The following is a 15,645-nucleotide window of genomic DNA, read 5'->3' as shown; positions in this document are numbered from 1 at the left end:
AAAAAAAACTTCCTTTCTCAGAACTCGTGTACTCAAGTTGAGCAATGTTATGATTCTCTGAGAAACTCTAGATCACCAAAAAAATCTATCTCCATTAAATAGAACAGCAAAGGACAGAAATGGGTAGATGTCTGCCATTGACACATTTCTTTGTACTCTTTTAGACTGTGAAACTAGCTGTTTGGTCTGTTACCTGTTCTCGAGCCTGCCTCTAAATGGGGCTTTCTTCCCCACATCCCCTTAACTTCATCTTTGCCACTCTAAGGCATACACAAATGGATTTTGTACCTACCTACTGCTTGTAAAATGCCTTCTCGTGACATATTGGAGAAGCCGCTTGGTAGCTTTATTCTTAAAGAAAAAGAGAGAGTTGGCTATTGGTATTTTTTCTCTGATTTAATGCTACTCTTAATGTCATTTTCTTTTATTAAATCCTTTCTTTCGCTTTTGATCTTCTTTATAGCAGAGCCACTGGTCATATGGAAACTATTATTAGAAGATGAAAGACTTCATTGCAGTTAAATAAGAGTGAATCATTTGGGCCAATAATACACACATACAGTGAGGTACCATTTGTGTCCAAATGCCGTATGTTATTCACTTCGTAGCAAAGCCGTTGAGGTTTATAAAGGTTTATAAAAATCTGCTTTTTGTCCAAAATATTTAGTCTGACAATATGAAAATATATTAATATGCAATTCTTAGCTGCGTGTTGATATACTATGTAAATAACGCCGCTTTAAAATGTAAAAATAGAAATCCTAAACTTCCATTTAAAGTTGAGATACTATTTAATTAATGTTAAATATCAGTTTTTAAAAAATATATGTAGATGATCCATACCAAAATTCGAATCATTCAAAACCTACCTACAATGCCACCTTCTTCTCTAAGTAGTCCTAGTTTCTCAGTCGGATATGATTTCACCTATACTTTTAAACTCTTCATGACATTCATCTTATTTTCCCTTGCATAGTAGTTCCATTAATCCACCATTAAGATAAGAGCCTATAAGGGGATAGACGTGTCTATTTTTCATTATTTTTCCTGAAAATGCCTAAATAGTGTCATGCATACAGTTGACATTCAAAAGGCATTTGTTGAATTAAATAAAATGTTTATTATTTGATAGAAACATGCTAAATGTATATTTAACAATATCGGAAGGTTTTAGATTTCAGAAATAGTCTCACGGACGCAGGCCATTTTTATCATCATTGACTATTTAGGAAGCATCTAATTGCACATCGTAATGCTGCGATTCTGTACAGTGACCTCTGTCCTGAGGACACTTACATCTCAAGACAAGTATAGGCTTTATGAACGGCAGCAGAAGAGAATCATTGAAGTGTATGCCCTGTCCTATTACACAAAGTCCTTGAGTGTGTTTTAGGGAGGTGTTTGTAATCACAGTCAGGAGAGAACCCTCTCCGGGCTTAGCAAGATAATGAGAGCTCTGGAGATCCAAGACAGGCCAGGAAGAGTTAGAGTTAGGGGATCTGTGGCACCAATGAAAGAGAAGAGTTTGGTGAGTTGTGGCGAGGTAACCAGCCCTGGAAGACAGAGCAGGGAGGGCATTGCTCAAGCCTCGGTGATGCAGGAGTGAACTCAGCGAGTGAGCGGTCACAAGTAGGTAACTAAAGCTTGAGATTAAGGAATTTAAAAATAAGAGGGGACTAGAATGGTTCTAGGCTGTCAAGGTGAAGTATGCAGAAGCATAAGGTATTGATCTTACACTTGATCCATAGAATAAATAAAATCCATGCTGGAACTTTGATATGCAAGGGCCCAAGTGGTGGGTGGAGAATATGGCATTAAAAGGTGAGTAGAAAACGATACAAAAGAAATGTTTCATTTGTTTAGGCAAGCTTCTTTACACTTCCACTTCCTTTTCAGGTATTTTACAATAAGCACGTGTTTCTTGGATAATAAGAAAAGCGTTTTAAACATAAAGGCCAGTTAGGTAAGGATAAATCCCTGGTGCTGGACTTCCCGGGCTGGCTATGGAATATTTTGTGTGGCAGCCAGGCTCGTGGTTGTGTATTCACCCAGGTGTGCTTACGCTACAGGGATCCGAAAGTGCTCATCAAGTGTTCAGTTGTCTTTTCCTTCACGCCAAACAAAAGAAACTGCTGACCAACAATTGCAGCATTCCACCTCAGTCTGTGCTAGGTGGGCTCGGTCACTAAGCGCGGGTTAACTTCGTTCCGTTCTTACTAACCTGCTACCTGGGGAGCGAGGAGGGTGGAATGGACTCCTGTTAACCACGCTGAGAGAGCCCTGCTTGGTGGGCTACATCAGTTCTGGTTTCCGCTGTAGGAAAATGATGTCAAGAATTGGGGGTGGAGGGTGGAGATACAGAGGAGAGAAATGAAACAGTTTTAATAGATGGAACTTATGAGTTAAGAAAAAAAAAAAAAGATGAACTGAAATCAGATTAACAGCCATTTGCATCTCTTGAACTAGATCACAGAATCGTTCATTTTAACTATTTTGGTGGACATCATGGGAGTTTCAGCCTAGCTGATCACATGACAGGTCAGCACTGCCAAGATCAAGGGTCATTTAGATCATGTTTAAATCCTCTTAAAAATTATCTTATCACTAGCAGAATAACCATTAAATAAATCTCCAAGAATTGCCCAATAAAGAATTACCTTAAATCTCAGGCAAAGCAGGAGTGAAGCTATGAGATTTGGGGAGCGGGGGGAAGGACCATGTGTTCTTAAGACAGTTAGGAAGTCTTCTCCCAAAAATCATCTCCAAAGAATTAAAATCCAAACAAGAGAATTGAATCCAGACCAGACTTTAGTGGAAAATCTTTTAAATGTTTAACCGCATGAATTAAAAAAATAGTCTGATAGTTTTTTAAAACTGAGGAATATGGAAATATATTTGTGGTTGAAAGGTGTCCTCGGTGTTAAAACTTTCTCACACAAAAGAGTTGCTTATTAGAGGTAGGTCTTGTTTTCTGCAGAATCTCAGTGTGCCTCTGGTATTGTTTCTCACGGTATTCATCTTTTGCTGCATTTTATGAACTTCCGGATTCCCACCGGTGAGCTATTAAAAAAAATTTTCATGACCACTTCCTACCTCTTTAAAGGATGCACTTTTGGACTCAATAATATTTTGCACATTTGGGAAAATAAGTTTGCTTTCCTCTAATATGACAGAGATCTGGCAAGATAATTGAAACTGAAATCTAGCGCTCTATAACTGTCATGTATAATTGATATTTCATGGGGAGATTACAGTTCAGAAACCAAAACTGTTTTCTGTGTCAATGGGTGTCTAATTACAGTAAAAGCCCATCAACTTTTCTTTTATGTTTATGGCAAAACAAGAAGAGAGAGAGAAGAAAGTAAAAATTCCCAGGACTTTTTTCTTTGTCCATTCTTTCTAAAAAATATCTTTGTTAAAAGAAAAATTTTAAACCAGATGCATTAATAGCAAACTTTCATTTTGATAATAACAAAATGTTTCTAATGGCATATCTAGTTTTGTGTCATTATTGCTTGGTCTAGAAACTGATGACAAGTTTCTGAAATACCCCATCCTGCACTCTTTTAGAAGGATTATGGTAGAAGAGAAGGAACCGAGGTCTGAAAGCCTGTTTCGAAGCAGTTATCTCTGGAGATAACATTAACAAGGATTGAATAACTGCCAAATGAAATTTAATACATTTTCCCATCCATGAAATAGGCCTCTTAAATACAACAGAATAATTACTTTCACAATACTCCCTGGAAACAAAGAGAGCAGAAACATTGGATGTCTTTTTTGTTTGTGGTGTTTGTTGTTAGCTTGAGGATCAGGATAAGGATATTTACCAGGATGCTGTACGCATCCCCATATAAAAACGGCCTTGCCAACAGCCACCTAATTTGAAGCTGCATATCTTTTAAATCTGTTTATGTTGGAGGAGTTGTAGCAAATATTAAATTTTGTAATTTAGTTAAGACATCTTGGCCTTGGCCTGAGTTGGTGAACTGCGATGTTTTTTCCTCTATGATAAAGACAACTAAAATGATTTTCATATCCATATCTGTATCTATCTATCTATCTATCTATCTATCTGTCTATATATATATACACACATATGCGCACACACACACATATAGAGATACACATACACACACAAGTGTACACACACAGTTTTAAAACAGAAGCTCCAGGAAGTAAACTTTTTTTTTCCTTTAAATTTGATATATATTCTGTCAAATTATTCAGTGTTGTTATAAAGTTTCCGAGCTCAAAATCTGTTTTAGTCCTCTAACTAAATGTTCGCTAAGTCACTTAACCTTCCAGCCTTAGCTTTCTTCTCTGTAACATGAGGAATTTCGCCTACTACGTTTCCAAGTCTCTCCAAGCCCTTAAACTATGTATACTGTGATTGAAATGTCCTTCTAGCATACCAATCCTTTCCTCAGAAAGCAAGGTTATGTAAAATGATGTGATGCTTACATGATTCCAAGAAGTACTGTACCTCTAAAGTTATTTAATTATCCCCAATGATAAATTAACACAGAATTTCAATAGCTGTGTCAGAATTTGAATATAACTTGACTTAAGATGCAATGTAACTTAGATATTTGCACATAAGAGCCATCGGTGATGGGGCTTGTGGAGCGGGCAGTTATGTTTCAAGCACATGATCTGGCCTCTTCTTCCTCTTTCGTAGCTCATTGGACCAGGAATGGGGACACCTGATCTTAAGGTGGCCCATTCATAGGATAGCCCATATCTGCTTCAAAATAATAAACTAGACTATCAGATGATCTGGGCATTCTGAACTCAGGAGTACTAAGACAAGGAGGGAATTAGCAGCAGGTCTAGAACTGGAAAGAATGTACCACGAGATACCACAAAGGAAGAGTCCTGGCTGGAGTCATGAGGGGGAAGAAGCCAGAGAAACAGAGGGGACCAGCAGAGGTATGAGGTAGGCTGAGGTGGCTCGTGAGAGACAAGGTGTAACCCTAGGTCCTGAGAGCTCTCTGGGTCCAAAACCTTATTACAGAACCCTTCATGATAAATCTTTTACTTGAGCAAGCTTGAATGAGGCTCTGGTTCTTACTATTAAAACCTCCACACTAAATTGATCAGTGCACAAAAATCTCACAAAGGATCATTATAAGCCCCATGAGGCAAGGGCCACATCCAAGTTATTCACTGCTGTGATCCCAGCACCTCACTGAGTGACAAGCATGGACTAAATTAGTAAATATTTCTTTAATTAATAAACGTACTCCTTGATCAATTAACAAGTATCGAATAATTTTTAGATTTTACTTTTAGCGTAAATATATCTAAAACTACATTGTACGTAACTATAAGAAGAATCTCCTTAAAGACTGCAAAAAAAGTTTATAATCGATACTGATAAAATTAACTGTCTTTATAGGCTGGTTGTCATCAATATTAAAAACTATTGCTTATCTAGATGAAAAGGTGATCAAAATAGGGCTTTAATGAAGTACAGATTTTCTTTTTTTAAAAAGGCACCATCCTTAGAATTTATCTGTGGGTTGAAGGAATCTGCTTTTTCCTTACATTATTATGTATTTATTGTGTGGGAAGTGGGCAAATCTCGATCCTTGTGTATATACAGATGGCAGTACTGGTTTCTCCCGTCTATTTCTGAGTTATTCTAGTGATGGATTTGTACTGGCCATCTACTGTCTTTCTTTCCTTGTCTCTTATGTGACCAGAAATAATGTTTCTGAAAGAGAAGTAAATAGGACATGCTGTTTGTGGCCAAGGAAACATGCAACGCAAAACGGATTCTTCAGATTGGAATATTATTTCACAGCCACAGGCAATGGAATTGAGCTCATTATCACATGGATCTGGACCTATTATCAGTCATTCGTTTGACCTATAATAGACGTAGTTTACAAGAGAGGCCTTAAAACGTTAAGGATATCTTCGTCCCCAACTTCCTTTTTGGAAAATGATCGACATTATTTGAGATGATCTAAAGTGATTCGTAGAAAATGTATAAAATTAGGTAACATGTATGGCTAAAATCTAAACAAAAACAGAGCCGGGACACTATGTTCTCAAAGATATATAATGTCATTTAAGATTTTACTATCGTTGTTCAGGACAAAGATCTAAAATCAAATGGGTGTGAACAAAGTAGAGTGAAAGAGTGCAAAGATGATCATAAGTGAAGGTAGCTTGAGATCTGAGGGTTCTGAAACTCATAGACCCTCATTGTTATGCAGTATGCAAGTATTTTCAGTTAGAACAGATAACACTATCTATAATTATTATGCACCACTTGTTTTTCATATTGCTGCTTCTTGCAATAAGCATGGGACTTGTTCTCTATAAATTCTAGTATTATTTTCTCCATTTTGGATTTCAGTAATTTATCCATAGTTACACAGTTATAGTTAGAATCTAGATGTTGTTGACTCTTATCATTGTATTCTTTCCATTGTCTTTCATAATAGTCGAGTCAAAGAAAATATAAAGGTTATTAATTGTGAGGATTTTTTCCTCTTATAAACATTAATACCAATGTGATCCAGAGGGGGCAAAAAAAAAAAATGAAATTGCAGGATCAATGTCTGAATATGTTTCAAATGAAAAGCAAAATATTAACCTTAAATTATGTCATAGATGACTACAAAGGAGGCTTGAAAGTTTTGATAGAGTGATTCTAAAATAGAAGTATATACATCTCTGTTATGCTCAAATCAGTGGCTACCTTCAGTGATTTCATCTTAGAATCATCCTTTGTGGAAATTCAAGAAATTAAATCCACTGGCAATACCAATAAATATGAATCAGCACTACGGTAATTATTTAGGTTAACCTGATTAACAGACTTAAAGAGCTACCATTTGATCAAGGCCTGTGAAATTCATGCTTTACAAGTTGACATCTTAGATGGAAAGGGTAATCATTGATTGGATCAGTCTTGTAAATGCACAAATATAAAAATGGCAAATCAAAACCTGAATGGAAAGTAGCTATCACTCTTTGTTTAGATGGAAAACAAAAATATATACCAACAGTGAGTGAGAAATGGTTGAAGGAACTGTGTGGACATGGTCTGCGATCAGGCTTCAGTTACGAATGAAAGACAGGAGTGGCATGGCAGCCGTGTCACATATGGGAAACGGGCTCACGCTTCCTCCCCGGAACTCTAGGAACTCTAACTAGAACCAGTGCGTGAAATGTCCAAGGAGGCCGACTTGTGGTAAAAATGGAATGGACCGCTTTGGGTATCTGTACATTGCCGGCATCCACATAGAAGCTAACTAACCACCATGTAGAACTTGCCGGAAAGCAGCACTGGCGCACAGGTGGCATACAGCACTAGGCTCCTCAGAGTCCTCAGCTTCAACATTCGCGTGTACTTTTCTAATGCTCACGAGTCTTAAATCCTTCACTATTCTTGCTGTATTTTGAATCTGAGCAATTAGTATGATTTATAATGTTCCTTCTCCCACTCCTGAATTATTTTCTTCTCTATTATTCTAGAGCATATAAAGGTGATACTTTATACTAGGCTACCTTTAGATATCATGTGCTTTGTTCTGTTGTCAAGTTCAGATTCTTATTGTTGTTGCATTCTTTGGAAATACTCCTTTTAAACATTCATTAGCAAAAGAGTAAATAGTCTCCTTTGTGGCTTTATATTTTGGACTGGAAAAATTAAAGTTTTTGATTCATAGCAGTCTAAATTCATGGATAAATATTTTCAGTATTATACCCATCCCATTGTCCTGTGTAAATGTTCACCTTATTGTTCTTTCAACAATAGATAAGAAAATAACTACTTAAAAATGCAAACGAAAATTTAAGCTACTCATATTCCTCTTGATTTGCAAATGCTTAATGGTTCTGCTTTAAGGCTCATGCTGTAAAGTCAGAAATTGCCGTCTAATGCCAGGGGTTCAAGCTCTCTGGACTCAGAGTAGGTAGTAGTAGTTAATAAAAAGCTCAGCAACATTTTTTTTTTTTCAGACCAAGTCATCATAGTGTACTCTATAATTTTATTCTTGGAAGCATAAAAAGTGTTTACAATATGGTGCCTTCCTAGGATCAGAATAGTGAAAAAAAAAATGGAAAAATGTCCAAACATCTTTGCATGGCAATGATGGCATTACTGGTGTGTTTAATAAAACCTTTATTGGTACATTTTCCGGTGTGGTGGCATTGGCAGGAACGGTCCCCCTTTGGATTTGGAACTCAGCAGCTGATGAAATACAGTAAACATTAATTTGGAATGGGCTGCCAGTTTTGGAAAGCCAGGTGACGTTTTATTATATTTGTACCGAGTAGGGACTATGTCCCATACTGCTGTAGCTTCCGCTGTCAGAGGCTTAGCTGGCATTATGGAAAAAAAAATGGCAGGCCAGAGAATCTTATCCCCTGAAATGAAAGTCGAATGCCAAATTGAAATTCCTGTAGGATTTCCGATAGCAATGGGGGAATTGAGAAGCCCACAATTAAGCATATGGGCATTAAGATAATTGTCAGATCTGTTGGCGGACATGATAGAAGACAGATGGGTACGAATCAGTGCGCTCCACTGCAGCACCCTGGGAGACAATTTGACGTTTTACCTGCCTGAGCTACTCTGCCATATTTGTCACTGAACGTACAGCACGGCATCTTACGGAGTGTTGAGTGTTTTTGCAGGGGACTATAGGTGTATACGTGGTCCTTCAGCGCCCTCTAGTGAAATGCATTTGGGAGTTTTGTTTTTCAAAGGCCAGTCTTCGGGTCCTTGCTATCCCTGGAAAAAAGTTGTGGCACCTCCGGTTCCCACTAAACTCTACGGTTCCTCTCACCCTTTCAGGTTGGGGCCCATCGTGAAGATGGCGTGGCCCTGCGAGGCAGCCATTCTCTTGTGCCAAACCAGGTTCCGGTCCCACAGCTTCCTGTCCAGTCAGCAACTTCCCCTGATTTGAACCCACCCCAGGACCCTTACAGAGGTAGGTCCTCCTCGAGGGTATTTGTGACCTCACTTAAACAATAATAGATCTAGTGCTGATCCCAAGCTTATTTGGCATTCATCCCTCAACAAGCACTGGCAGAAAACCGAGAATCAAATTTGGTACAAAAATGGTAAGTAAATGGAATAGTATTTAGAACGTAGCCAGCTAATTGTGTTTCTTCTGTAACTGTTTTCCTCAAACATCCTCTGAAATCCTGGTACAATTTCGGTGGGGAAGGAGACCACAGACTGATGAGAGGAAATTTTATTTTAGCTATTTCCACATTTTACTCATTCGGGTCCTCTAATGTGGTTAGTTGTAGCCTGAAAATGATATTTCCAAATGAATAGGAAGGAAGGAAATTGTTTTTGTTGTTTAAGATTGAAGGAAATGTAGGTACATTTTAAAAAACTGAAACTTGATTGGGTGACTTAGTCACTATTGAGTCATCCAGCCTCCTAATGATTGCCTTGCACAGCTGACTACGAGGGGTTTTCATGACCCCAGGCCATCGTACAGGAAGGAGAGCTGGGCCCATGCTTTCTGTGTGACTGACTGACCAGGTGACTAGGAGATCATTATTAAATAACATTCTCATTCCCCTCACGTTTAGAATAAAAATGGTAATACTACCACAGGAATATGTATTAGCATTTTTTACCTGTTAAAGATTGTACTGAGTGTTAATTATATGCATATGGGTATGCCTCCCCGTTTTTATCCAAATAGTAATAATTCGATGGATCTTTCTTTTAAAGAGCTTTTGGGTTTTCTTTCTCTGTCCTAGACAAACACTTCCTAAATTTTAATATGCATAAGCATGACCTGAGGGTCTTATTAAAATGAAGATTTCGATTCAGTAGGTCTGGGATTCTGTGTTTCTAATGGGCTCGTAGGTGATAAAGATGCTTCTGGCCCATGGACCAGTGAAGTGACAAGGTTCTAGACCACACAGATTACAAACAGAGGGCAGTAGACATGTTTCTACCTTAGAAATAAATTATTACATGAGGGTCTAGTTTTAAAATGTATTGTGATCTTGAAAGTTGAGCAATAAGAAAGCTAGGAATTTCTCCAGTGAGCAGCGATCTGCTTTCCATATGTACCATTTTTAAATGCTGATTACTCTTTGAGGATAACAGAAGCGTAATTTCAGAATATCATTAGGACATCTATTGAAGACTTGACTGCACATATTTAGCGTACTCCCTGGGAATTATATTTTAAGGACATTTTTCTATTAAATCATTGCATATGGAAGAAACTTGATATAATAGCTGATATTTACTTGGGTTCTTAATCAGAACATTGAGGTGTGTGATTTTCATGATTATGATTTTCATTGCAATTAAGTTGATGTTTTGTAGACAGTGAAATTACCATCTACTCCAAAAGATTGCAAAATAGAATTTAACCTCAGAGCCAATGCAGGGAAAACTTGTTTCTGCAGGTGCATTTCTGAAACTTCACCATATAGCATAAAAAAAAAAAAGTGGCAGAAGGATCACAGTTCAGCAGTATGAACTGTAGAGCTGGCAGCTTCACGGTCTGGCGGGTGCGTGTGTGTGCATCGGATCTTTGGTGAAGCCTTTCACCTGGTCGCTCGTTTTCTGCAGGCATGCCGCCAGGATTGCAGGGCCAGAGTGTCTCGTCCGGCAGCTCCGAGATCAAATCCGACGACGAGGGCGATGAGAACCTGCAGGACACGAAATCTTCCGAGGACAAGAAATTAGATGACGACAAGAAGGATATCAAATCAATTACTAGGTCAAGATCTAGGTAACAGTATATAATACTGTCGCTTCATTTAATTCCTTTATTGGACTTTGATGAAGTGAACAGAGCAGGAAGAAACTACTCAGTTTTTTCCTGGCAGGTAAATCTACAGCTGAAAAGAAAATTAAAGGCCTGCTCTAGAGGTACTAATGTATCGTTTAAGATACCTGTACTCTAGTGAAGCCTGAAATGTCTTTGCATTTATGAATTTGGACCCAGTGCTAATTACACAGGGTAAAAACAATTTGTAGCTGATTCAAATGCAAATGGTTGTATTTTTAAGACTATTCTTATTCTACAAATTTGGTCGGCAATGTTATTTCTTCAATATTTCTAAAAAGAGATCTTGGTGATATTGAAAACTCTCAATTGATGTATATACAACTGTAACATTTTTCTTTCCTTGAACCTGAGCACATATTGATTTCCCAGCGTTATCCTAAACATGTTGATAAATATGACAGCAATACCTAAATTGCTAATTATTTTTTTTCTCCCGGATACTTCCTTCTACAGGAAATGCAACTTCAGGAAAATAGCTTCTGGTTGGTTTTCTTAAATACAGTATCTGATATCTTTAAATTAGAATCTGTCTCCTTGAACTTTAACTCTAGTTGGATATTCAGATGGTTTTTGAACACCATGACACCCATGTTCTTTGCATCGGTTTCCCTGGATTGTTTTGATTTGCAAATTTAAAAAAAAAAAAATTTACTAAGACTACACCTCCCTTAATTTTAAAGGCTGTCATTCTCAAGGTTATATATAGTGTCCTTTAGGAATTAAGAACATGCCACCTTTCCATATTGCCTTTGTAATTATTAAGATAAATTTTACTCTGCATCCTGCCACAAGTTCCAAAACTGCTAAAAGCTTCTAGCTCGTGCCTTCCCCCATCGCTGCAGTTTCCTGCCTCTCGGCCACGTTGGTGGGAAACCCTGAGGGGCAGGGCTTTCGCTCCTTTCCAGGGCTTCTCCTTAGTCAGTCAGTCCTTGGTAACTTAAGTAGTGGCCATAACGTATGTAAATCAGTGGATCCTTTGAAGTTTCAGTACAACATTTCAACTTGCTGTTAAGAACCTTCTTATTTTAAACAGTCACTCTCGTGACATTTATTTATGTCTCGAAAACTAGACAGTTTCCTTTGCATCACCCATTCTAATTAGTTATTAGCCTGGATAACTTTGGAAAGCAAATTCCCATTTTCAGGCCCACTTTGTAAAAAGCATGGCCTATGTTTGATGCGTAAAAACATTACCCAAATTTTGACCTTCAGGAGGGGCTCAGCGGAAACTCAACTCTGTTCTCTTTTCACTTATGACTTCCTATTTGTGCAGTGGACATGAATTAATAGTTACCTTGATTTTTCTGCTGTCAGCACAGGTCATGGGTGAGGGAGAGAAAGATCAGAAAGGAAGTGAGGAAGATCGGATGGCAAAGGAGAGCCTTTTCCAATTGCTTCAGTTCAGTTGTGTGTTCACCAGCACGCGTCTATGGCACACAGACTCATCTAGAAGGGAATTTAACCTGTGTGGAGATGGGCAAAGTCTTACTGCATCTTTCTTTGGTGTCTCCCACAAGGGTTCTTGGCTTACATAAGCCATCTTTATGTGCAACATGTGCTTGCAACCCGAGAATATCACTTCCGTCTTTGATTGATTGGGGTCCCTCAACCATAGTTGATCCTTATCGCAATTTGGAAGTTACCCAGAGATTCTCCAAAGTGGAAGATTTGGAGCCATATGTTTTAAGCCCGCATTCATTAAGTGTATATTGCATTGACTGGGTAACTTCCCATGTGTCTTCTGGCTCTGAAATATTTTGATTACCATATTTATTCTGTGAACACTTCAGATTCATGGGATTTTAAAGTTGAGATCGACCTTCATGGTCCTTTAGATCAATGCTTGAATCTCTAGGTTAACAACCTTAGAGATGATTGTCTCCATATTGTCCCTTACAATGGAGAGCCTGTTACTTTTGGTGACGTTTATTTTTGATATTTCTCATACCCCAAAATTTCTTGCTCATGTTAATTCCGACTATTCCACTCGGAGTTCTTCTTTCTGTTCCGCCTTCCTAAGACAAGACATCTCCCACGCTTCTCTTTTTTGCATAACCGCCCATGAAAAATTTGAAGCCCTGATGCCATGAAACTTTCCTTGTGTGATATGCTTTCCAGATGGCTCATCATCCTATTTGCCCTTCATTCAAATGTTTCTAATTTCTCAGTGTGACACCCACAAACAAAAGTAATCTTGCCTTTCCAGACTCTACTGGGTCCAACAACGCCTTTGATATGAATCATACAATATCTCTTCTCACAATTAGAGATTAGCATTTTGGCTTCATTTCTGACTCACAAGGAGGTTGTGGTCATTCATAACCAACCAGTAGATGTTTGTTTGTTGTTTTGTTTTATTTCTTTTGCATACCGCATGTCAACTCGTGTTTCCCCAATCCCTTTTTGGGATCATAAGCATATATAATGTTAAAGGCCATGGAGATCATGGTTTTCTATCCTTTTAATTTAATACCTAGAGAACACGAGACTCCGATATATTAAGTGGATTGACCGGGCCTTCAAAACAAGTTAATGAGGAAACCTGGATAAAGCCCCCGGTCTTCACTCCCATTGCTCTGGCATCTTCAATGTAGGACCTTCTTGTTAATCCCTTTAGCCGCATCATGTTAATTTTGACCTATCAAAATGTTTTTCCACTCACTTATTTTTCTCAAGTTTCAGATGTCACAGTATGAAAATTTAAAAAAAAAAAAAAAGAATAAAAAGCAACTTCAGTCTAAAACTCTGAATTATGGTCATGCAGTGTAGCTTAAGCCTGAATTGACTGTGGCCTCATTTGCAGAGAGTAGTCATACTGATAAAAGCTTTGCTTCCCGTTTTTGTCTCCCTGTATTAGCATGGGTGCACTCTGTGCCCTAATTTAACCTCTCCTGTTTGGTTTGGGTCGAATGTCTAGGAGAAATTGAAGGTCTTGTATATGGACCATCACAGCCATCGAGAGCAGCGCCAAGTTCAAGTGGGTGTAAAATTCTGCCAAGGACAAGAGCTTGAGATGAAAACATGCTCTTCCAAAACTCTGGAAGAAAACAAAAGCAATTTAGATACCTTCTTTTTCCCCACACCATTAGAAAATGTCGCGTCCCTTTTGTCCCGCAGCAATAATGATGACGAGGACCTGACACCGGAGCAGAAGGCCGAGCGGGAGAAGGAGCGGAGGATGGCCAACAACGCTCGCGAACGCCTGCGGGTCCGCGACATCAACGAGGCTTTCAAGGAGCTCGGCCGCATGGTGCAGCTCCACCTTAAGAGTGACAAGCCCCAGACCAAGCTCCTGATCCTCCATCAGGCCGTGGCTGTCATCCTCAGCCTGGAGCAGCAGGTCCGAGGTCAGTGCAAGCCGGCCAGCCTCCTCGCAGAGCCCAGCCTCGTGCAGCTGGAGGGAGGAGTGATGGACTCACCTGCCTGGAGCAGGAGGAGATAGTAGACTATTAAGCATTGTTGAGAATAATTGCATCAATTGGAGACCACGTCTCAATCTATAAGGCAGCTTTCTTTTTCCTGTAATTAAGTCACAGGATTCTCTTATAACTAAGACAACGTTGTGACACTTCCTTGTTGTTACTGTCAGTAATCAGAGCCTAGCATGTGCGCTTCACAAACTTTCTCATACTGTAGAGTGGCTCTGCAAATCCACCGCGCAGTTCAGCTCGCCTAGTGACTGAGTAAATCGGTCACCGTAGTGCACGTTTCCTGACTGTCCCTTTGTTCTGTAACGTAAAACCCGAGAAAGGGGTCGCCAGACACACAGAAGAATGCGTACTACCCTCTACCGAAGCCTTGGCATTAACTAAAGGCTCTGTGCTTCACTCCTCCACAGAAAGAAATCTGAATCCGAAAGCCGCGTGTCTGAAAAGAAGGGAGGAAGAGAAGGTGTCCTCGGAGCCTCCGCCGCTGTCCTTGGCCGGCCCTCACCCCGGGATGGGCGACGCGTCGAATCACATGGGGCAGATGTAAAGGGGTGAGTGTGTTTGCAGCCTGAACTCCGCTCCCTGTACTCACAGCAAGCCGTCAGCCTAACAGTCGCGTTTTACCCACATTAACAGATTTTTTCCACTCAAAAAAAAAAAAAAAGTTTAAAAATAAGACATAAACTTCTGCGATGAATGTATTAACTAATTTTCCTCTCTTTTTTTTCTTCTCAGGTCCAAGTTGCCACATTGCTTCATTAATACAAGAGACCACTTCCTTAACAGCTGTATTATCTTAAACCCACATAAACACTTCTCCTTAACCCCCTTTTTTTGTAATATAAGACAAGTCTGAGTAGTTATGAATCGCAGACGCAAGAGGTTTCAGCATTCCCAATTATCAAAAAACCGAAAAACAAACAAAAAAAAAAAAGAAAGAAAAAAGTGCAACTTGAGGGATGACTCTTTAACATATCATTCAGAATGTGCAAAGCGGTGTGTGCAGGCTGAGACGCAGCCCGGAGACTGAATGGCAATCTTTCCACACTGTGGAACAATGCATTTGTGCCTAAACTTCTTTTGGAAAAAAAAAATAATAATAATTAATTTGTAAGTCTGAAAAAAAAATATTTAATTTAAAAAAATTGTAAACTTGCAATAATGAAAAAAGTGTACTTCTGAAGAAAACTACATGAACGTTTTTGTTGGTATTCAAGTCAGCTAGTGTTTCTAGTTACTGGATATTGAATAAGGGAAGCTCGGCTGCCCTAGTAACAAAACCAGCAAACGTCCTGATGACAACGAAGTGATGACATTAGCCATTCCTTAGGGTAGGAGGAACAGATGGATCTTATAGACCTATGACAAATATATATATAAATATATATATAAATATATATTAAAAATTTAGTGACTATGGT

The 15,645-nt window shown here is 38.8% G+C and overlaps 1 protein-coding gene across 12 annotated transcripts in view; it reads left to right on the top strand.

The window, feature by feature from the left end:
- TCF4 (transcription factor 4) overlaps window positions 1-15,195 on the top strand; it is a 344,189-nt gene extending 328,994 nt beyond the window's left edge. For 7 of the 12 annotated variants that reach the window (XM_025048142.1, XM_015590849.2, XM_015590845.2 and 4 more), the window contains 5 exons: window positions 8,819-8,954; window positions 10,574-10,736; window positions 13,914-14,143; window positions 14,635-14,775; window positions 14,960-15,195. In XM_025048142.1, the coding sequence (XP_024903910.1) occupies window positions 8,819-8,954; window positions 10,574-10,736; window positions 13,914-14,143; window positions 14,635-14,771 (666 nt within the window). In that variant the 3' untranslated portion in view covers window positions 14,772-14,775; window positions 14,960-15,195. The remainder of the gene's footprint in view (window positions 1-8,818; window positions 8,955-10,573; window positions 10,737-13,913; window positions 14,144-14,634; window positions 14,776-14,959) is intronic. The other 5 variants (XM_015590847.2, XM_015590848.2, XM_006913692.3 and 2 more) reach the window with 1 other exon arrangement.
- The last annotated feature ends 450 nt before the right edge of the window (window positions 15,196-15,645 follow it).

The sequence above is a fragment of the Pteropus alecto genome, unplaced genomic scaffold (assembly GCF_000325575.1).
Source record: "Pteropus alecto unplaced genomic scaffold, ASM32557v1 scaffold14, whole genome shotgun sequence".
Taxonomy (NCBI): domain Eukaryota; kingdom Metazoa; phylum Chordata; class Mammalia; order Chiroptera; family Pteropodidae; genus Pteropus; species Pteropus alecto.
Note: the sequence above shows the minus strand (reverse complement) of the source record. Positions and strands in the feature narration are given on the sequence as shown.